Genomic DNA, 23,282 nt, shown 5'->3' on the forward strand with positions numbered 1-23,282 from the left:
TTATTCAAGTAGAGTTTTTATTAAGTATCAAAGAGGATCAAATGTTTGCTTCTCCAAGTATTTCAAACAAACCAAATACTATTTTTCCTCAAATTAATAATCACATGACCATCAGTGATTACAGTTTTCATTCACAGAGTTGTTTGTTTTTTCATAAAGACGCCAAATCCTGCTTTCAAACTTTATTGGAAGGCTGATAAGCTTGTTGCATATCTGTGAAAATACATGCTTGAAGGAAATAAAATAACAAAAAGCACCGTTAATTTAAACAATCTTTGTGAACTGTTGATTTCCATCACATTACGTAGAGGGATTTCAGCATAAAGGCAATATTTTACATCATATTTTAAGCATACAGCTTAGTTAACACAAGGTTACAAAATGAATGCTTATTGAACAGTTTCAGGTAAAGCCCAGCGGGAGGCAGTATAAGGCTGGCCCTTCAATCCACATATCCACTTTTTTTATATATATATTTTTTATCTGTCCAGAAGCGGTTCGCTCTTCACATTGTTTCAGTGCAGTGAAAGGTCATAGTGCTCACAGGACAGGAAGGCCCTCCCCCATAGGCCAGTGCTCTTCCTGTTCTCCTCTCTGAGACACCTGAGCAGCATAATGTGGCTCAGGCACTTTTTTTTTAGATGGTGTCATCTAAATGCTCGTGCAGCCTTTCTCCTCTGTTATTGTGCCTGTACCTCCTGAAAAGAAACCAAGTGTTCAATTTAGTGCAGCAACAGTGACAAACTGTACACTGGCTCGAGTAAAAATGACAATTGTTTTGTCAGCAGACGCAGGCTGGCCTGTCACGCCTCATGTTTGCACAGTATTGTGTGGGAGGACACCGTGTCACATTTTGCTGTTTCATTCTGTACCATCACCTTTTTTTTTTTTCCTTGTCGTTTTCTAAAGCATCCACTACCAGTGTCTTATTTTCTCGCTGCATATGGCTTTATCAACTGAGCATAGCCTGAAATGAGATTTGTGCTTGTGTCTGCCAGTGACTGTGTGCCTTACCGTACCTCCACAGCAGAAATGCGAGCACTCCTCCTAAACTCAGCAGGAGCAGGAGACAGACTACAGCTGCCGTCGCACTTCTGTTCTCGGTCTCACAAGGTGCTGTCAACCAGGAAAAAACAGCCGATGAGAGGAGGAACAAAGAAAAACAAACCCAAAGAAACAGAAAAAACAGAGGTCATCTGGCATGGCTGTTCTTAGAGGGCAAAGAGGTCCCCTGCAACAACTCCACACAGTCACTAAACTGACTGGAACACCAAGGGATAACAGGAGGCATCCTAAAATACCCTGACTGTCGCTGGATCATCATGCCTCTTGGCAGATACGAGGAATTGCATTTGTCTTGCCTGTTTAGCAGCAGTGGTAGCGGCAGTGGCAGTAGTGTTGGTAGTGATTTATTGATTGCACTCTGGAAAATCCTTTATCACTGAAACACCACCGGTGATACAATACACAGAACAGAACAGAAGCGCAATCAGGACACAGCTTCAATAGACACAATGCATTATGTACAGGAGTCCGATTCCTGAATATCCATGACACAGCACGGTGGGCTTTAAATAAAGTGTCAACAGGCGTAGCCACCTTTACATCGAACCGCCTGCTCCAGCCAAATGGGGATCAAGCATTGAGTTTTTTAATCTCATGTGGAGAAATGTGGATTTACATCCCAAGTAAATGCAGTATGACCATGAAAAAAGTGCTCCATTACAAGTCAAAGATAACTCTGACTTAAGTCCACGAGAGTATATTTTTATATATAAACACAAAAAGTAAAGAAATTTGTATTTGGTAGATTATTTCTTGCCAATAAATCGTACACCTTGAAAAACCTGCTTATTTAAATGAAGCCATGTTTGTAAGGAAAATGCGTTTGTGGGTTGAGCAGCAGAGTTGAGTATGTGGGCTGTGTCCATTAAAAACTTTCCAATTTTTCTCTTGCCAATCACAAACAGCTCTGACAAGTTTTTCATGGCCACAACCCACATACTCAACTCTGCTGCTCAACTCTGCTGCTCAACCCACAAACGCATTTTCCTTACAAACGTGATGCCATTTAAGGGAAAGATTTGTTGCCAAGGAGCAGTGTTACAAAAAAAAAAAAAAAAATCAACCAAACACAAACCTCCTTAATTTTGTGCAAAGTTTATCAAAATTATTGATAAAATCTGAGTATTACAAGCATTTTGTTGACACATAAAAAATCAAGTGGTCTACTGCAACGTGAGTCTATTGCATGATGCATTATAGATCATGTAGCATTTGTAATATCTTAAAAAATGTTTTATTCACACATATGCACAGCTTGGTACTAGCCATAGATGATTTTCAATTGCTTTATGATAAATTTATGCATGTCTCAATTTGCAAGATAACAAGACAGCGATCAAATTAATGTAGAGGATTTTTAAGAGAAATGTTCAAGTAAATAGATCCATCTCAAAATTGTAAAACCAACTCCAAAAAAAAGTTTATAATTAGAATATTTTAAGAGTTCAAAAACCCAATGTTCACACTCCTTTTTAGACCTCTTATGGTCTCCTTTATCCATTTAGCTGCTAAATGCTGGATCACATTTATCAGCTTCACTCTGACTTTGTGTGTCTGTCTTTTGATGTCAGACAGGAAGAGTTCAGTGTTTTTTATGACAACAACAGCTGGAAATTAAGTCAAGAACAGTGACAGTGAACCACAAAAGCCAAGCTAAAAAATAACCCACAGACCCAAGACGTGATAATTATCAGTGGCTTCATCCCTGTGGGGGGGATATTTCCCTTTACACTTCCACTGTTAATGTCATAAGTGTTGATTAAAAAAGGTAAAGCAGTACCTGCAGTGTAGGTGGCGGAACTATGGCCGAGCTTGTTGCTAACAATGCAGGTGAAGTGGCCACAGAGTGGAGAAATGGTAATAATTAATATTGTTCCATTGTTGGAGACTTTGCCCACCGCCTTGGTGATGTCGGCACTCTCGTGGCGCCAGCTGAATCTGGGATCAGTCCCCCAGGCCTCGTTACAAACAAGCAAGGAGTGGGACACGTTAATGCTGACGGAGACGTGGTGGACTGCCTCTGGAAAGACAGACAAACAGAGGTGAAATATGGAAATATGTGACAAGTATGTAGGTAAAGAATGCAGCGCTGGATGGAAACAAGAGGATATATGAAGTGCTCAGCCGTGGGCATCTATCTGTTATAGAATAAGAATAATGGCACACGGCTGTCCAAGAGGGTCTCAGACAAAGAATCATGAGAGACATTTAATGCTGTCAGGAGAAACTGGCTCAGTTTCAGAGACAATAATGAGATCAGAGAGAGAGGCATAATGTTGGAGAATGGGATGATGGAAAACCCTGGAAGCCGAGAGAGCAGATGTAGAGAAGAGTGGAGCTGATGAATTGATACTGTTAGGGCAGACAAATGAGAGTAAAAGCACAGAAGCTACGGGGAGACTGGATTCGTCTAGAGGGACAAACGCAAAAAGAAAGACCGGGAAAGTGGAGCCTGTAGGCAAATTTAATTCCAAGTGTTACATTATTAAATGAGACATCTACCAACAGAAGAAAACAATGCTTTCTACTGTGAAATTAAAGCGCATTCGTTATACTGTTGGTAATTATTGGAGTTAACACTTGAAAGGCCACAACAGAGTCAGCTGGAGAGTATTTGATGTATTCTTTCTTTCATATAATTACTCAGAGAGATTCATGTAAAGAGGCCAAGTTTTACATAAACTGCCGCAGCAACATATTCAAATAATTTAAAGCAAACAACATTTATATTCATATTTCAACTAACTGTTGGTATATTCTCCAGCAGCCCCACTATGTAGTAGGACCTTTTGTTCCCACGTCTTTACACTGGGATGTCTTAATGTTAATTTACTGCTGCTTTAGCATTTACTGCTGCCGTATTGAACCTTTAAACAAGTACCAGGTGGAGGTATGACGCATGGATGTAATTACACCATAATTTTACAATCAGTGGATATAACCATCAAAACGCTTCTAACTTAATGATTTATACTTAAAAATTCATACCCTCTCATGAGTCTCTTGTCTCTTGTTAAAGGCAAAATAATGGATTACACAGTAAAAAATGTACAGTAGCTTGGTGGTAATATTCTTTCCTCAAAGTCATCAGTGTTTAATTATCTGCATTCATTACTGTGCAAAAACTTTTGTTGTGTATCATCTAGAATTAGGACTGTTGTTAATGAATATTTATTATGAGATAATCCATACACTTCTTTTTGTAGTTAACCTATTGCCTGTTATTTATAATGTTTCATTGTGCCCACCATTGTTGTCCTCAAGCTGAACAAAACCAAAGCAAGATATTTTATTTGGGCAACCCAACATGTTAGATGGGTATCTCTCTGCTAATTGGTCTTATAGCTTCTTACCACTTTGACAGTGCTTCAAAATTTGATAAACAGGTGAGCTCTGTTGCTAAACTAAGGCATCTCAGTAAGGTGAAGGCCTCTCCCGCTGCATGACTTTGAGAGAGTAATTCACACTTTTATTACCTCTCTTGTTTAAACTATTGCAATTCTTTATATGTTGACTTTGACCAGTCGTTTCATCATCGCCTCTGGGATGTGCAAAATGCAGAAGTTTGCCTTTTGACAGAACAGAAATGACGTGATCACCTATATTCTTGTTACACTTGCTCCTTACACAGACTTCGAGATCCAATTAAAATTTTTATTACATGTTTCTCAGTCTCAGTCATTTAGCACCACTTTGCTTAACTGAACTTTTGCAACCCTACAATCCTGCCAGAGCACTGACGTCTACGAACCAACTGCTTTAAGATGTTTCCGATTCAAGCTTAATAGCTGAGGTGATCGAGCCTTTTTAGTGGTGGCTCCTCATCTTTTGATCAACTTAGCTTACCAGCCTCTCAATCGTTTTAAAATGCTGTTAAAAACCTACTTTTTCTAACTTGCTTTGGGTCTAATTGAACAAGATACCTCAGCTTTTATTATTCAAAATTGTTTTTACTCAGTTTGAACTTGTGACGCTCTCCACTTTAGAGGATGTGGTTCACCATATTAAGCCCACAGGTTCCCCTCGGGATCCTTTTCCTCCACAATTTTATAAAGACATTTTTCCTAGTATAGGGCAGTATGTCCTTGAAATTATTAACAGCAGTCTGTCTTCTGGTGTGGTTCCTGCAAATTTCAAACATGCAGTAGTGCAGCTACTGCTTAAGAAACCTGGCCTTGATCACAGTTTTAGCGAACTATAGGCCTATTTCCAAGCTGCCTTTACTTTCCAAGGTTTTAGAGAAAATCGTTTTTAGTCAACTGAAAGATTTTCTAGATGATAATGGCATCTTTGAGGTTTTTCAGTCAGGTTTCAAAACACTTCATAGCACAGAATCTGCATTATTAAGGGTTTTTAATGACATCCTTCTGGCATGTGATTCTGGTAACCATGTTGTCCTTGTCTTGCTTGACCTAACTGCTGCTTTTGACACCGTAGACCACAATATTCTAATTTCTCGATTAAGTGATGTAGTAGGTATTGGTGGCACTGCACTCAATTGGTTTAAGTCTTCTTTGTCAGATCGAACTTTCTCTGTCAGCCTTCTCGGTTCATCTTCTGCTCCTCTGTCATGCGGTGTCCCACAGGGCTCAATTTTAGGGCCACTACTGTTTTTACTGTATTTATTGCCTCTGGCTTCTATCCGTAGAAGGCATGGGATCGCATTTCATTGTTATGCCAAAGACTGCCAAATTTATTTGCCACTGAAGCAGAAGGGTGGCATCTCCATAAAACCTCTCATGACATGTCTAGATGACATTAGAGCTTGGTTGGCTCTAAACTTTTTAAATTTTAATGAAAAGAAAACAGAGTTGTTGGTGTTTGGACCCAGTGGTCCCTGTGAGTCCTCCTCTGTAGATTTGGGACCTCTGGAAGTTTATTTTAAACCTGTTGTTACTGATCTTGGTTTTAAGTTGGACAGTGATTTTAAATTGGACAACCAAATCAGAGCAGTGGTGAAGTCCAGTTTTTATCATTTAAGGCGACTGGCAAGAGTAAAATCTTTTCTTTCGAGGCAGCACCTTGAAATAGTGATCCATGCTTTTATTTCTTCCCGCCTGGACTACTGTAACGCACTTTATGTGGGGGTCAGACAGTCGTTGCTCTCATGTCTGCAGCTGGTTCAAAATGCTGCTGCACGACTCCTAACAGGAACTCGTAAAAGAATGCATATAACCCCTGTCCTGGCCTCACTACACTGGCTGCCTGTGTCTTTTAGAGTTTTGAAATTCTTATGTTTATTTTTAAATGCTTCACAGTCTTGCCCCGCCTTGCCTCTCTGAGCTTTTTCATCTCCACACACCCTGTTGGTCTCTCAGGTCAGCTGACCAGCTGCTCCTGGAGGTACTGAGATTGGTAGGAAGTCAACTTGAACCTGAAGTTTTATTTATAAGCTTCCAAATGACAACATCAGACACTTTAAGGTGCTTAATATTGTAAGGTAAAGACTCTACATTAGTAGAGAGGAAACCCCAACAACTAAACGCCCCCCTTTTAGCAAGCACTTGGCGACAGTGGGAAGGAAAAACTCCCTTCTAACAGGAAGAAACTTCCGTCAGAACCAGAGTCAGTGAGGGGTTACGCGACAACCTTTAAATGCTCATAATTTGAATTAAATGATCAACTATAGTAAATATAGAGCATCTTAACACTCAAGCAGTTGTTTATCTCTGCACTGTACCAGCAGTGTCTTTAAATTTCTCCATAACGTCTGTTACAACAAGCCTTTGTGGAGTGGGGACCTGGATAAATGGACAGCATACTAAAGTGACTGTGCACATATTTTACTAACAAAAGGGGATTTATCTAAGGCTGTCACAATAAATCCTCTCACGTGCCGGTCGTCATACTGTACCGTATTCCCTGACGATGCATTGTGTGGAGGTGTTGGCTCCTTGGCGATCTGTCACAGTCAGAGTGTACACGCCGCTGTCCGCTGTGGTGTATCCATTAATCTGGAGTGTCGTCTCCTGCTGCTCGGTGCTCACGCGGACATTTGGCCTCGTACCAGCACACTTGAGACTCCTGCCAGAGCACGTGGCCAGTGTCACTCTCTCAATATTAAACCCCGTTTCCGGCTCGTGTTCCCAGGTTATTGTGGAGATGTCTTCCAGGTGTCCACGCTTGATCTGGGCTTTCAGATCCAGGCTGGATCCGGGGACTACATACACCGGCTCTTCATTGAGGATGTGCACTGACATACAATGGAGCCCACATGGCACTGAGAACAAAGATCGCACTGTTCTTTATTACATCGTCTTCTGTGCCTCTTTCACTTACGTGACTCATACAGTGCATATTTCTACTGCACTGGCCATGAAGACCTGCAGTATTCAATCAGACTTTTGCCTCTGGAGTGTTTGCATTGTACGAACAAAATAGAAAGCTAATGAAACAAACAATAACATAATATGTCATCGCCATCCTTCTCTGTATGCGCTTTATGAATATACTATAGCTAGTTGCTGTCAAATAATGTCAAGTTATGATTTATAATGCATGACAGCCATGCCTAATGTGATATCCATCAAACCACATCAATATCCTAAAATCTGTGTCAAAGCCTGGTAAGCCTGTGTGCATTTACCATGAGAGCTATTAATCATGTGTCTTAACTTGAAAGGCAAAGGATGGGGGAAACGTAAATAATGCAAGTGCGGTCATTAACGCAAGAGGCACTTTTGCGTAACAGTGCAACGTCTTAGGGTTGTTTTGATCATTCTTTGTGTGGCTGAGGAACAGAAACTGTGCCACTGTCTCAGCTTGAACAAAGAAAAAAGGGCAAAGCAACATAGCAATACTTTTTCCCTTCTTTGCTATTTTTTTTTTTTTGCCTAATGACAAAATCATTAATATGGCGGGTACAACAAAAAAGGCTTACTCAAGAGAAACAGTGGGGCAACTCTCCAGCACAGGAAATACTGTAGATCCATAACACCTGCTGATGTAGACGGAGAGTAGAGAAAGAGGAATTTGTCCATGACCTCAGCAGCGGCACACAATTTCCTCTGTACTCAGGCAGCAGGGGTGCCACTGCAGCAAGAATAATAACACCACCTCCAGAGAAAATGTGAAATTAAAATGAGAGCAAAAACAATTACAGCCAGCATGTCCTTCTATTAAAAAAATGTAAGCCAAATGTTTAGGGTATTCTTTTTTTTTCTCCCCTCTTAATTTATTTGTGAAGTATCCAAAGAACAACAGTATTGGCATTGCAGACTGCAGTAAAATCAGAAGTTGGAACAAAACCGGGACACGTCTGCTGCCAAAACTAAAATGAAGCCCCTCAAGCACAGCTGCTACAGGAAAACACAGAGAGAGAACAGAGATAACGGTGCAAGAACACAACCCAACCTGCATGCATTAAATATAACCTAGAATTCCCCTTTTTGTTTACCTTGAAGTTATCCACATCAAAACCCTCTGCAGCGGGACTCACCTACCTTTCTAAATCCGAGACAGACAGCACAGTTGAGTCAGAGGTCTTCTGCTCTGTATTGACTTTCTCAGAGGTTAAAGTGCAGCGCAGTTTACCTCAGTGAGAAGAATTATGGCCCAAAACACCGCAATACCTTTAAAGGGCTTGCCATTGTAAGAAATATTCCAGTTTGAAACAGCAGTAAAGCCAGATGTCTTCTGGAGCTTCTCTTCTCTCTGGCCTTTCCCCCCTTCTCGTCATGTCCAACCCTTGTGTGTCACGTAGGCGTCATTTTCTTTTCCAACAGTCTACCTCCCACCCCACCACCACTTCCTGTACAGTCAATGCTCTTTTCTGCTTTGTGCTTTAAATAAGTTGAACTGTCTATTGTAAAACCACCCCCTTTTTATTATAAGCACCACCCTGCTCCTTTCCTGGGCCTGTGTTCTAGCACACGCTCCCTGGACAATACAGCATATTTGATTCTAGATTTTCACACAGCTGCTTCTGAGCTGTTTGTTAATAGTGATAAAAAGAAATGGCTTTCTTTGGAAGGAAATCACTGACAATGTTGAAACGCATTCTTACAAAATAGGTTTTGTACTGCGGGCTTCTTATCCGGCACGAACACTAGTTGCCCTGCAGACTCAATGCATTGTTTTGGTGTTGAATTGTAAAGAGGAACTAATACACGATTTACTCTATTTTTATTTCTTCCAATAATTGTCCCTTGCTTGCAACTGAGAAACCTCTTCAAGCATGTTAAGGGGAATGCCAGCGATTTCATTCCCTGGGAAAGTTTAGCTTTGTGTTAAAATCTGATCGCCAGCTGTTTTAAAGAAAACTGCAAGCGGATACAAATGAATCCATCAAACAAGATGATTTGATATGATCGAAAGCGCCACAACAGCCTCCGAACCAGCTCTGACACGAGATTGTTTTGCCACACGTGTCTCTTACACCACTAGAGCACTGAAGCATAATGACATCACTTATTCAGAGGTTAGCGCCACAGTTTCTCACTTTGGGGAGCACATCCTGGGGCACGGATATAATGAGCGATTTAAAAATGATTATAAAACCATTTGTATTTGCAAAGGATTTACGAATAATCATGGGAATCACAGCTGTGGCCCCCACTGAGTCTACAGAAAAGTGCTGTCAGTTGGAATTAACCAGTGGGTGGCACTAATACAACAGCTGAAAAATATCAACACTGTTAGCCCTCATATCAGCTTTTTTTTTTCTTTTTTTCCTTCTTCTTCCTCAGCAGACATCATCTATAAGCTTCTGGCTCCATATGCAAATGAATTACTTGCTGGGGTTGTTTCAGTTTGCTAATGTGTTACTGAACAAGCGAGCAGCTGAATCAAAGACTCAAATGTGTAAAGATGGTGCAATTATATGATTTTATCTGGTGCTCTAGGGGATCATGTCTTCTTCTTTCGACTGCTCCCTATAGGGGTCGCCACAGCGGATCATCTCCTATCTCACCCTCTCTCCCTTACATTCTCCTCTGTCAACCCGTTGCACTACATCCACAAATCTCCCCTGTGGTTTAATTTTTTTTCAATTGCCTGGCAGCTCCATATTCAATATCCTTTCCCTGGTAGCCCTCCTCTGCACATGTCTAAAGCATCTCAGTCTTGCATCTTAACCACTGTGCTGACCTGAGATCACCTAATTGAAGGAAAATGCCAATGAATGATGAATGTGAAAGGAATCGACTTTCTCCAAATGCTGTCGCTGCAATGCAACAGCTGTTACTTCAAAGTTATTTCCCACCCACTGACCATTCTACAGCAAACAAATGACTGCGTCTTCTTTAAGAAAACAGGCGTGTCCGTCACAGGTATGAACAGAAATGTAGGAAGTAGCCGACAAGTGTTTTCGTCCTTACAGCACAAAACTAATATGTGGACAAAGGGGCTATACAGAGGTAAGCCTATTATAATATAACCTATACTACATACTATATTTAAGATGTTTATGTTTGTAAGTTTATTAATCAGATGTAAACCGAACTAGATGTATAGCCAGCCAGCACAGTAACAATATGATAAAATGTCCACACAGCATTTATTGGAAGAAATATCCACACCTATCCCAGCTACCGGAGAGAATGTCTTTAGGGATTTTTAAAAATATCCACACATGCATACATTTATTGTGTGCATATATATATATATATATATATATATATATATATATATATATATATATATATATATATATATATATCTTGTATAGTTAAGGTTTTAATGCTTTAATCTCCCAACAGACTGGCCTGACTGACGACATGAGACAACCTTTGCTCCTTATCAGCTTGTCGCTGGCAGGTAAAACAATTTGCACTGACAGTCACCTCTCCTCATGTCCCGCGTGCAAGGTTCAAACAGCTCACAAAAGTCTGTAAAGTCCAAAGAGTTTCGACTGAGTCTGTGCTGAGAGGGGAGGGAAAACAAGGCTGGGGAAAAGACGCCGTGGTATTCCAGGCACGTTTTAAAACAACTGCATTTCAAGCAGAAAGCTCGCCTTTAACCGCTCTTAAACCTGCGCGGCTGCATTCCCGTCGGTGCGCCGACTGAGTGACGTGATGCCTTCAGGGCCTGCTTACAGGCTCAAACATCTGAGCTTTCATCTCGTGATTCAGAACGAAGAGTGTCTTTTTCTTTCTTTTAATGGGAAGGGCGAGTCTACAGGTTTTGAAAACAATAATATGAACAATAGGACTACTAGTAGCATCGATACCTGGCTATTGTTTTGAAAACATGACATAAAAAAGCAAACGCCTGCATAAGTCCCAAGAAAGGCGAAGTTTGCTCTTGTTTCGGTTATTTTTATTAAAAAAAAACAAAACAAAAAACTACATTTCCTTTTTTCTGTTTTTCTTGTTGTTTTGTTTGTTTTAGATCTACTGTATTTTAAGAAAAAGAGAGAGAGAGGGAGTGATTCTATGTATTTGTGAAATGTTTTTAAAGATTTATGAGTTCAGCAGGAACAAGTGAGCCCAGAAAAGGTTCAGAGGCAGAATAACACGATTTTTCTTCGCGGGGTTTGTTGATAGTAGCAAAAAATATAAAATAATGCCAGCCGCACTTAGCGCCTTGTGTTTCCTGTTTGTGAAAACCTTTTGCTCAAAAACAAAAAAGATCAGGCAACAAGCTTCTGAAAGCGAATTAGCGCCAGGAATGTAAATTATATTTTAATTTGTTCATTAACTAAGGGCTGTTCTTCATGCATGAGAGATAATTATTAAAGTAATAATCATCAACATTTTCATATGATTAAATATTCATTTTGCTGCTATCGGCAGCTGCTTCTACACAGTTCTCATTCAACCTACACTGCTCATGAAAGCACTTCTCCAGTTCTTGTGCCTGCGGTTTGGTGGATGCGTTTCTGATAAATTCTTTGGTAAACAAGAAGCTGTTTAGTTTACATCTCCAGAAATGTTGTTCAGCTGAAAGTGACTTAACGAGAAGGACTGTCAAAAGAAACCGCCACACCCACTGGAGCAACCCACAGATTTAAAGTCCAGCCTCTTTGGGTACAAGTTTGCAGGTGAAAGTTTCATCATCACTCCGCTTTTGCTGCAATTGGCATGGCCTCTGGACTCTTTGCTGCAGTTCATTTCAGATCCATGTATCCAACTAAATCACTTTAATAGTGATTTATTAGACAGGCTTTACTTATTAAAGTCTAACTCTTAATGATGTCATAAATGCATCTTATTTTAGGTGCCCTTGTAAAAACGGCCTTGTAAAATCATTCCAACCGCACATGAAAGCATCAGCTCTGGGCTGCTTCACTCGTTATCATTTCTCACTTCTGACTCATTAGCCTTTATTCTGACTTTTTTTTTTTTTTTAAGAAGACAACAAACCTAAAAGCCTAAAACACTTTTGTTGTCTTTAAGAAATCAGTGGGGAAACCTGAATACAGGCCATTTCACTGGTGTCATTTTATTCTCTGCTCTCCTGTGAAAATCGTATAAAGGCAGTCCAGCGAGACTGATCAGGACCATATTGATTTATTCACTATAAATCACTGGCTGGTGTGTTGTCGCATAGAAGCTTTATATGCCAGTAAAAAAAGGCATTGAAAATTCAGCAGGGCTTTTCCAGCTTCAATCTGCAATACTAACACAAAACACACACAGAGAGGAATGGTAGCTAAAGACAAAAGCACATATTTCCTTCTTTATTCCCATGCAGATTTCAAATTGACAAACATGCAAACAGCAGAAGAACTTAAATTCAGTTTTTCTTTGGAATGTAGTTGCTTAAAAAAATCGCTTATGCACCACTGATTTTGTGGAGAGAGACAGCAAATATGATTATGACATGGCTTACAATAAGTCAGGCTAACAAAAACACAAAATAGATGTTTAGTTTGGGATCACTTACAATCCAAAAATCATGGTGTGAAATCGATGAGGAAGGAAAGAGTGTGTACCTTACTAATGGGTTTTTACCCCCTGAGCCCACTGTGTGTATCTATAGATTTTCTCCTCTGCAGTGGTGAAAGATGTACTCATATCCTTGGAGTAAAACTACAAATTTAAGAATACTATGCTATTAGAAGTATTCCAAAACCCCATATAAGTGAAAATGCAGATGCTTTCTTTTCATTCTAAAAAACATGTAGGTGCATCTCTGTAACCTAAACATTTTTGTAAATACCTTTTTTTTTTCAGTTTTCATTATTATTATTTTAATTTAGAAATGTTACCGTTTTATTCCATTCTGCTCCCAAAACAAAAATGCTCAGAGATGTGTCCCACACCTTTCCCCTTCTTATTCACCAATCTGCATTATTATATCGTGGTAACACAAACATGCAGACACACACCAGACACTATGCTAGTACTTGCCTTAATTCTTCAGATTCAGCAAGCTGCTGGAAACATTCCTCAAAGATTTTGGTCCATATTGATATGATCACAAAGTTGCAGCAGATTTGTTGGTTGCACATCCGTGATGCAAATTTCCTGATCTGCTGCAGAGGTGCTCTGTTAAATTGAGATCTGGTTATTTTAATACAGGGAACAAACTATTGCCAGTCGGACTGACCCCCGGCTGCCAATCATCTATTCTTGGAGATGATTTGAGATGATTTGAGCTTTTCGACATCAGAAAATGGGTACACTAGCAGCAATACTCAGGTCGGCTTTGACTCAGTTGGTGCTAAGGAGTCCCCGCATTACTACACAAACATCACCACCCTATTACAAAGAAGAACGGATCCATGCTTTTCTGTTGCTTCAGAAACTGTAGCTCGTTACATCAGTCAGTGTTTCTAATCTTCTGTTGTCAAGTTTGATGAGCCTGTGTGAATTACAGCCTCATTTTCCTGTTCTCAGCTGACAGGAGTTGCATCCTCTGTGGTCTTCTGCCTCAAGGTTTGACGCATTCAGAGATGCTCTTCTGCATACCTTGGTTATAACGAGTCCTTATTTGAGTCACTGTTGCCTTCCTGTCAGCTCGAAGCAGCCTGACCATTTTCCTCTGACCTCTTGACATTAACAAGATATTTTTGCCCAGAAAACTGCTGCTGACCAGATATTCTCTTCTTTTGGATAATTTTCTGTAAAGTTTAGAGATGGTTGTGTGGGGAAACTCCCAACAGATCAACAGTTTCTGAAATATTCAGACCAGTGAGTCAAGCATCGACAACCATGCCATGTTAAAAGTCACTTAAATCACATTTTCTCCTGTGACGTTCAGTTTGAGCTTCAGTAGGTCGTCTTGACAGTGCTTACTTGCCCAAATGCATTGTGTTGCTTCCATGTGATTGGCTGATTAGACATTTGTATTAATGAGCAGTTAAACAGCTGTACCTACTAAAGTGGGAGTGTATTTGCCCATGGACTGTTAATAGCATTTTTAACTTTCAAGAGAATCCCCTCTTTTCAGTACTTGCTACTGTAACCAACACTAGATGCTTATTTTTCTCTTTTTTTTCTTTCTTTTTTAGTTGTTGCTGTAAACAGAACAGAAACCAAATCCAGCTCAGACATAAGTTTGACCAATTTTTCATAGTGAAAAATGACCTGAACATGACCCGTTCCCTTGTGGGAGTATCTAAGTAATGTGGGCTGTTGCAGTGGATGGCCTTGCTTTCGCCTGGCTTTTTGGAGGGTGACTTTTCTTCCCAATAGTTAAACTGGCTCTCCATTTTCAGCTAGGCAGTTGTTTGAACTTTCTCCATCTGTCTCTGGTTTTGGTCGAAGCCACAGCTTCTCAAATGACACTATAATGCGTCACCATCAAAGTATGAGAACCGTTTTGCTGTTTATGTTGGTTTTAAATTACTTGTTTGTTGAATGAACTGATGACTCATTATTGAGGAAGGAAGAAATAAAAAAGCCATACATTGATTTTATTCCTTAGTTTTTTCTAAGACTCTTTTGTCTAGACTCTTCTAATTTCTGCAGGTCACAAAACAAAAACGCTGAGATGCACTGATTTAATTTTTAAAAATACACCGTGTTTATGCTTATCTTTGCCTGGATTACCCTGAAATTTGATGTAAACAGTCATGTGTCCTCAGGTGCTATTATGATGACGGCTAATTTCACTATCTAGTATATTTATTTTCGTAAAAAAAGATTACATTCTTATCAGGTTCTGCTGCACGTTGTTTGAAATATAAAACATTTCCTCCACCCTAAATTGAAATGATAAACATTGTAAGCACTGCATCTTTAATATCTCTCTTTTTTTGATTGTTTGTTTAGTTCTCCTCCCCGTCGGTGTACTGGGTCAGAAACCGGTGGTGATCAATTTCCAGACAAACCCAGTGTTGTCTCAAACTGGTACTGATGTAGTGTTCACATTGCTGAACCTACCAAGTGTCCTGACCATCACATGGTTGTATGAGAACAGGCCTTTGGGCGTGTGGGCTGGAGGGACCTCAACGGTTGAACCACCACCGCAGTTCCAGGGCAGGGTCTCCATCACTGCCAACACGCTCAGAATTGGAAGTGCCCAGCTCCGGGATGCGGGGAGCTACCAGGCAACGGTGCTTCCCACTTCTAACACAAACCTGTCTGTGAACACCGGATCAGTACAGCTGAGAGTGTTTGGTAAGAGATAAAGAAGTGCCCCTGTGAGTTGATTTAAGAGAGAGTTGGGAAGTGGGGTGGTAAGGGAAAGTGGAGGGCTTGTAGAGTGTGTGGGGGGAGAGAGGTTTTGAGGGAAGCGATAATGTTAGGGAGGAATACCAGGGAGTAAAAAGAGAAGAGGGAGGATTCGGGAAGTAAGAGAATTAGTCTGGGAGGTATAATGAAATTAGTGACCCATAGTAGGCGAGGTAAAATTAATGAAAAAAGAGGAGGGGATGAAGCCAGTGGCTCAGGGCTTTATGCTAATTAAAACTCATCCAATATGCAGCATTCATGCTCTTAGATGTTTGATATTATAGCAGTCTAAATGTAGCGTTGCATTTGCATACAGTACATACTGTATTTGCATTCATTTATATTCAGTACTGTAATGGAGCCCGAACAGCTGAGGGTCTCTCTTTAATTTCAGTCAGCTGCCCACGCTGCAGGGATGATGTACAGATTTTCTCAACCTTCTTACCACCAGTGCTAATAGGGTGCCAGAGAGACCGAATTGTTAGAGGCACTAGTCTATTATTGCTGAAAGGTCACATTCTCCAAACTCACCACAGCAAGTTCATGTCATGGAACAGCCGCGTCCTTCTGCACGACTCTCAGCCTCCTACTTACTCGTTCATAGCTTCCTCTTGAAATGAAAGGCAGCCAAAATGCTAAAATATAAATCCTGCTGCTGATTCACAGGTGATCTGCAAAAACAGGAGTGATTGGAGTTATTTAGTAGTTGCTCGAATGTTTTTGTTTGTTTGCTGTAGCTGCTGAGGTTCTCTCTTAGTCACCGCTTCCTCCTCCTCCATCCGTATGCCCCCTCTTCTCCTTTTCCAATTATTTAACTTAGGCTGCTCGCCAAGAGGCATTTCGGGTACCACTCACACCGTCTGCCCCCTTATTCGCCATCTGTGCCTCTATCTGAACGGTGTCCCTTCTCAGCTCTCACTTGCTTTGATTACAACAAATTATCCTCAACAGATACATAAAGCTGCCCTCTATTGTTCTGTCACTCCAACTTTTGAAGTGAGCTCCCTCTCGTTCTCTTTCTCTCTCAAACACTCAGGCTCATACCTATAGTAGTCGTTAATTTTAAAATCTTTTCTCAACATTTCTGCTTTTGCGGCTCTTTGGTAAAGTTTATTTTTCTTCCCATAGATGCCGTAGCCGGAGTGAGTTTGTCTGTGCCTTTAGTACCATTGGAGGGGGGAAATGTGTCTCTGAGTTGTACATGGACTGCTGGGACGGAGATTACAGTCCAGTGGGGCAAAGGAGGCTCAACAGTCACTGCTGACTCCAGGATCACCATCTCCGGTGGCTCTCTCATCATTAACCCAGCCAGACGGAGTGATGCGGGGGAGTACACATGTACAGCCAGCAACCCCGTCAGTGCCCAAACTGCCACAAAGAGTCTCACTATCTACTGTGAGTTTGTAGTGATTAAGACAAGAGGAAGCTAATCTGCTGTAGCCACTGCAAATAGCAGTAGCTTATCTGCTTACCCCCATTGCACTGCATACAGTATGCTGAAGTGCACTCAGAGTGCGCAGAACATTGTCCAAAAGCTTATTGTTGTGCTTCTGGCTTTGTTTCGATCACAACAGTAATTCAGTAATTCTCATGTTACAACTGCTATGCTTCTGATCGGTGTCCTCAAAGATCTAACGTGTATTTTTTGTGTGTCCGAAATAAATCCCATCCTCTGTAGCCACAGACGTATTCATTCACAGGGGCTGCTGTACTGTAGACTGATAACAGCTGGTAAAACTGAAAGTGCAGCTAATGATTACTTTCAATGTCACCTTATCTCTTGATTTATTTTTTTTCTCCAATAATTATTCAGGCCAGTTTTTCAATTTCAACCACAATTTCCCAGTTTGGTGAACTGGGCAGTAATCAGAAACAGAAATCAACCATAAATCTGCAAAGCCTGCATGTGGGAAACTATAACAAGCAAATATTTACAATAGTTTCCATCTTTTTTTTAAATTAATGCATTTCTTCAGTTAAGCTGTGCTGACATCAGACCAGCTGAGTTTAGGGTAGTAGTTAATGTTTGCCCACTAACTGCATTCTTGGTGGTTCAGTCCTTTTGACACTGAAGCTGCCAAAGTGTCCTTGGGAATACATGGCGGTTTGAAACAAGCATCATGTGGGAGAAATTCCATCCATATTTCCGATAAACAACATACACAATGTTTATTTAAGTCGTACTTGATTCGTACTAGCTTATAATCATGTTTTAAGAAGAAAAATACAAAAGTTGCCACTTCAGTGAGTGAATTATACTGTGAGGCATGCAAGTCATGCAATACATGTAAAAATAACCTTCAGAGAGAACATTTTCTTATTTTTTCTGTATGGCAAAACTCCATTAGTCGAATAACTTGCAGTCAAGATTAAAGACAGTTCACCAGAGTGATTTATCTTGATGTCTTTAAAATAAAATTGACAAAATGATAACTCCTTTAGCTGAACATATAATCCGTGCCTTTGCTTTTTGAGATATAAAACTGTGCTCATTGTACTTGTGAAGTAAATCTTTCTGGTGCTGATAACTTTGTCCTCTAATAATCAACAAACCAGATGGCCCTGACACCCCTGTGCTGACCAAGGACACCCCGAAACAGTGTGTCGGAGGAGGGGACGTGGTGGTGGGACAGACGGCTCGTCTCACCTGTACGTCTAACTCGCTGCCTCCTGCGCTCTTCTCTTGGCAACTCGACGGACAGCCTATCACAAATAGCCCGCCGGACAGCGGGGCGCTCACCATTCAGACTTATTCGAAAAATCAGAGCGGCCGATACGCCTGCACGGCCAGAAACGCCATCACTGGAAACACGTCAACCCAGAGCACAGTCTTTGCCATCGTGGGTGAGTTATGGTGAACGCTGACCTCTCTCTGACTGATTATGATGACAGTTGGTTTTGGACTCCGTCCTCATATGTCTTCACGACAGGAGAGGGACAGAAAGTATCCTGGGAGATTGATCTGCTGAGAATGCGGTCAAAGTCATTCAGTGAACCAGCCCGACTCATCCCTTTATTTTCACTTGTTTCCTCACCCCCCTCTTTCTTTGCAATTACTTTATCATTCCTTTTTTTAGAATCTTCACCTCCTCTTGTCTCATTTTTTTCTTTGCCTCCTCTTGTTTGTCTGAGCCTCCAGACTCATTATCTTTATTAATTCTCCCCCCTGTGACACCATTCCTTCTATTTCAGACGTATGCTTCAGCGGAGGGGAAGTGGCGGGGATTGTGATTGGCTCTTTCCTGGGCATCTTAATCATCGTGCTCCTCATCGTGCTCATTTTCTTTCTTGTGCGAAGAAGGAAGGGTGAGTTCGTGTGTGTGTATGACCACAAACCTTGTGTTTGTCCACTCTTAAAAAATTTATTGTATATTTTGTGAAGCAAAACACTTTTCATCACAGTCTTTATTAGCATCTTTACTTTAAAAGTAGTCCATTAATTTTTCCTTGCAATGTTGCAATATTATTTGTTTTATTAAAGCATTAAGACAAAGGGAAACTGCGCTGGTTCCAAAGACCAACCCAAATCAAAGGCCTGTGGTAAGCCCCTGTAAAATTTTAACTACAGATCTGATTTATTGACAATTCTTTTTTGTTCTCATTCCATTTTTCCTTTTTCTGTGTCTTTCCATTAAGCCCGCAGATCCACAGCCTAATGGTAGAAGGGATTTGGATCAAGGTCCCAACCCTCCCCTCTATCAACACAACTCTGACCGCTTATACAGAGCTGCACGCCAAAGCCTTGACAACCTGCAGACACTGCCGCCAAATGGGCTGCGTAACTCTGACACACGCCAACACAATGGCCATACGCACACAAATGGACTCCTACACAATGCTATTCAGAACACCAATTCATATCCACATAATGGCATTGACAACCCGGCTTTCGTGCAGACCGATGCTCAGAATACAAACACACTCCCAAACACACAGCAGCAAAATCCTAACATTCTCATACAGACTGGCCCTGCCCAGGGCGGCGGCCAGCCGCAGGCGGTTCATGTCAGCCTTAACGCGCTGCCGCAAACTACCCAGCCGAACAACAATGCACAGTTGCCCGCCATACATGTCAATCTTAACTCGTATCCAACTGGTGGCCAACAGACACAGCAAGACATTTCTTTTCCCTTTACCAATGCAGCCAATAATAACGCTTCACAAATCCAACACAGCCTGATGCCTGCAGGGCAGTCTAATCCCAGAATGCAAAGTGGCAGACCCTATCCTAGTGACCCCCAGGATGCTCAAGTAAACGCATATCAGCAAGATCAACCAGGACTTATTCCGACTGGATACACACATTATAACAGTAATAACACTTCACAGAGGAATGCCAACACACAAACATACCAGGAACCAGAGTCTCACAGGAGGTCTGACAGGAACTCTGGAAGACAAGAGGCCACTCCTAGTTCCTCCCGTCGACAGATGTCTTGGGATTTCCTCAGAGGGACACCAGCGTATCCCAACGGCACGCAAGACAGAGGACAGACATCATCTGAGTACACCAGTGATACTACAGACTATACCAGCCATGCTCCCATACGCGAAGGAAGAACAACAAACAGATCTCAGCCTCGAACTCAGAGACAAACTGCTTCCCGTAGCAGGACTCCACCCAGACAAGATGCATCATTAGCTGACAGACGCTCGCGGCACCACTCGGCTGATTTTCAGCAGGTACTCTCTGGCATTTTAACCCAGCACGAGTCCTCACAACGCACACAGAGAAGCCCCCACACACAAAGGGAAAGTGCTCAGCGAGACATCAGAGGTTCGCCTCGTAGCCAGTCTGCCCCCAGGCAGGAAGCCACTCACAGCAATAACCCCCAGGCACTGCCTCCCACTGCCTCTGTAGGCCACTCTGCTGTCTCACAAGGACCCACCATACAACAGGGACTGACTGCACCGCAGGGTGCGGACACAAGAGCTTTGGCTGATCCTAATCATCTTCAACAGGCACACATGGCTCAGCAAAACAAAACAGCACCAGTTCAAACAGCACCACAAGGCGTGGGTACACAGACACAGCCTGTCACACATGGTGCTGGTCAAGCTCCCCAAAGGGGCACTGCTCCAGCCCCATATCCCTCCAGCCAGCAAAAACCCAGCAATCTAACCCAGGCTGCACTCAAAGCCCACACTGCAAGGGCTCAGACATTTCAAAATCGGAGACAGCAGACCCAGGCTGCCCTGCTTCACCCCGGACCACAGACTCAAGCTCCAGCTGCTGGGGATCAGCACCCACCGACTCCTCCTCCTGTTATCCCCCTCAGAGAGTTTCAAACGCTCCCTAAAGAGCGCAAACACCATAAATCCCCTGGTAGAGCCCCGGAGCCCCCAAGGCCTCCAGTTAATATGCCAGTGGCTCAGCGACCTGATGCGCATCGCCATCACACCGTGATGCCTACCAACCATCATCACCAACCTCGGAATGGCCACATGCATGTCACCGCACACAGGCACGGCCACGCTCATGCTCATGGCCATGGGCAGCCTGCCCACTTAGCTCACCAAAGGCAGGTGAGTGTGAGACACAGCACGATAGCAGCCAACAGCTGCCATATGTTTGATATTGCAGATTTCCAGCATGCGGCTGTCTCTGACGTGCACTTTTGTGCCTGTGTTGTCCTGCTTCCTGCGTACTTGCATTTATACGAGGCCTGCTCCTTCTTTCACTGTCTGCTCAACAGTTGCTGCCTCAGTCTTTTTTGAAAGATGCTTGACAGTCAGTCTTAAAAAGTGTTGCAATTTTTGGGTTGACAGTGTTTGTCAGTGCCGTAAAATTGTATTTAGTCTCGAGTGTTTGTGACATTGTGGCAGTTTTTAAAGTAGCATTGTGTGTCAGGTGTCCTGCTTTTTTTGGTGTCTGTGTGTGTCACATCGGCAATGAAGGGCTTGTTGTGTGTCTCCAGCAACAGGCTCACAGAGGGAGACCAAGATGATGACAGATGTCAGCAAACTACACTCTGCAACTGTCCTGTGAACAAACAGCCGACAGACGAGATCCAATATACCACCAAGCAAGACTGACTGCACGGGGTTTAGCACTTTAAAAAGCTGTCAAACGCTGTCATAACTGACTCCTGAAATCAGTTATTTTTTTATGGAAAAAAAAAACGAAAACTGGGGTGAGAAATGTTTTCTGAAAAGATATTAGAAATTATCTTAAAGGAGGTTCGAGCTACCCTTTTTAAGGGGAAAAAAATTACACTTACTACAAAGCTCCATAATCAACAAACCTTTGTAAATACAATAACTGTGTCCCACACCCAGTTATTGGACTGCTTTGTACTTCTGAAGCACATGTATCACAATTTGCCAAGGGCCTGTTTTTTTTTTTTTTTTTGTTTTTTTTTAAAAGTGCAGTGATCCATAGGACCTGAAGAAGTTCATGTCCTCTCATCTATTTATCAGCAGCACTAAACAACTAAACTGCCCAAATAAAATGCACACGAGGTAGCTGCGTGAATATCCGTGACTACCTGAGCCAGTAATGACAAACAATAAATGAGAAAGGACCCTGCACAAGATGGACTCGGCCCCTGGGAGCAGTCATGAATGATGAAATTAGCAGCAGGGGTGGTCTTGATTTACTTGGAGCTATTTATTTTGTGCCTTCTGTTTACAGATGCCTCTTATGACACTTCTCAATTAAAGGGATTCGCTCCAGTGGTGCTGGGAAATAATGCTCTGCTTACTATGAGGGGGATCCCCCCCAAATGGATGGGCGCCTATTAATTAAATGCTTTTATGTGACTTAAATGACTTGGAAAATAATCATACCCGTGCACGAATGAGGTCAGCACAAAAAAAAAAAAAACCTGAGCTGCCGCACTTTCTGCTGAAAAAGCAGTGTAACAATTTACGGGTTCATAGACGGCTCATTAAAAATGAAAGATTGTCGTTATTAGCTTTTTTTTCCCCTTTTTTAAACTCAGGGTATAATTTTATATTGATGATAAGTTGCACTAATTGATATCGGTGGTGTTGTTTTGTATGTTTTATTTAATACTGATATAGTTCTGTTTCTCCTAACAGAACCAACAGCTCGGGCACTGCGTTGCACCAAATGTATAACAAAAAGTTGGAAATGAATTGTGTCACATAAATTTTGTGCTGGCTAAAAGTTCAAAGGGTTTAAAATGTCACATCCCGAGCCTCCAGCAAAACCATTTACCGCTAGTATGCATCTGTTACGAGATTTTTTTTTAAAAACAGGGCATGTATTTGTGACCTTTTTATTATTATTAGCAGACAAAAAGTGGATATGTCAATCAAAGCCTCAGGTTAAGAAATTGAAAAGTCTCTTTTCTTCCCCTGGAACTTATTTGGCATTAAGAATACAAATCACAGAATATCCCCAACTCTGTTCTTTAATATTGAAATGAATAAGCTCAGCGTTTGAAACCAACATGAAAAACTACTCAGCGCATATGGAAGCTCCAACCAGACATCTGGAGCACCATAATTCCTTTGGTTCTTGTTTTGGAAAATGAATGCTTGTAAACAGTTCATACAGATGTTCCAAGTGAGATGATAAAAGTACAGTATTTATCATGAGAAGAATGTGTATATATTTGGGACTAATGAACAGATTTGTATTTTTATTTTATCAATAAAAATAAAGATATTTTGCTACTGCGTTTGTCA

At 41.5% G+C, this 23,282-nt stretch overlaps 2 protein-coding genes across 8 annotated transcripts; one reads left to right on the forward strand and one right to left on the reverse strand.

Moving 5' to 3' along the window:
* si:dkeyp-97a10.2 (uncharacterized) lies at positions 1 to 11,027 on the reverse strand. Of its 6 annotated transcripts, none has more exons than XM_076890144.1 (6): positions 10,848 to 11,027; positions 7,946 to 8,005; positions 6,920 to 7,285; positions 2,846 to 3,085; positions 1,020 to 1,116; positions 1 to 698 (listed from the first exon to the last, which is right to left on the reverse strand). In XM_076890144.1, exons 1-6 carry the CDS (start codon positions 10,855 to 10,857, stop codon positions 638 to 640), a joined length of 834 nt encoding a protein of 277 aa, XP_076746259.1. In that variant the 5' UTR covers positions 10,858 to 11,027; the 3' UTR covers positions 1 to 637. The 6 variants fall into 6 exon arrangements, with proteins under 6 accessions (XP_076746259.1, XP_076746258.1, XP_012774503.3 ...); XM_076890143.1 differs by lacking the exon at positions 10,848 to 11,027 and adding an exon at positions 8,637 to 10,094 and having other exon boundaries at positions 7,946 to 8,121; XM_012919049.5 differs by lacking the exon at positions 10,848 to 11,027 and adding an exon at positions 8,508 to 10,094 and having other exon boundaries at positions 7,946 to 8,002.
* Positions 10,208 to 23,270, forward strand: si:dkeyp-97a10.3 (uncharacterized). Of its 2 annotated transcripts, none has more exons than XM_076890142.1 (9): positions 10,208 to 10,334; positions 10,764 to 10,821; positions 15,225 to 15,572; positions 16,755 to 17,021; positions 18,183 to 18,470; positions 18,819 to 18,932; positions 19,108 to 19,166; positions 19,263 to 21,152; positions 21,545 to 23,270. In XM_076890142.1, exons 1-9 carry the CDS (start codon positions 10,293 to 10,295, stop codon positions 21,572 to 21,574), a joined length of 3,096 nt encoding a protein of 1,031 aa, XP_076746257.1. In that variant the 5' UTR covers positions 10,208 to 10,292; the 3' UTR covers positions 21,575 to 23,270. The 2 variants fall into 2 exon arrangements, with proteins under 2 accessions (XP_076746257.1, XP_004551092.1); XM_004551035.3 differs by having other exon boundaries at positions 10,324 to 10,421.
* The last annotated feature ends 12 nt before the right edge of the window (positions 23,271 to 23,282 follow it).

This window comes from Maylandia zebra, linkage group LG11 (assembly GCF_041146795.1).
Source record: "Maylandia zebra isolate NMK-2024a linkage group LG11, Mzebra_GT3a, whole genome shotgun sequence".
In the NCBI taxonomy this organism is placed as follows: Eukaryota; Metazoa; Chordata; class Actinopteri; order Cichliformes; family Cichlidae; genus Maylandia; species Maylandia zebra.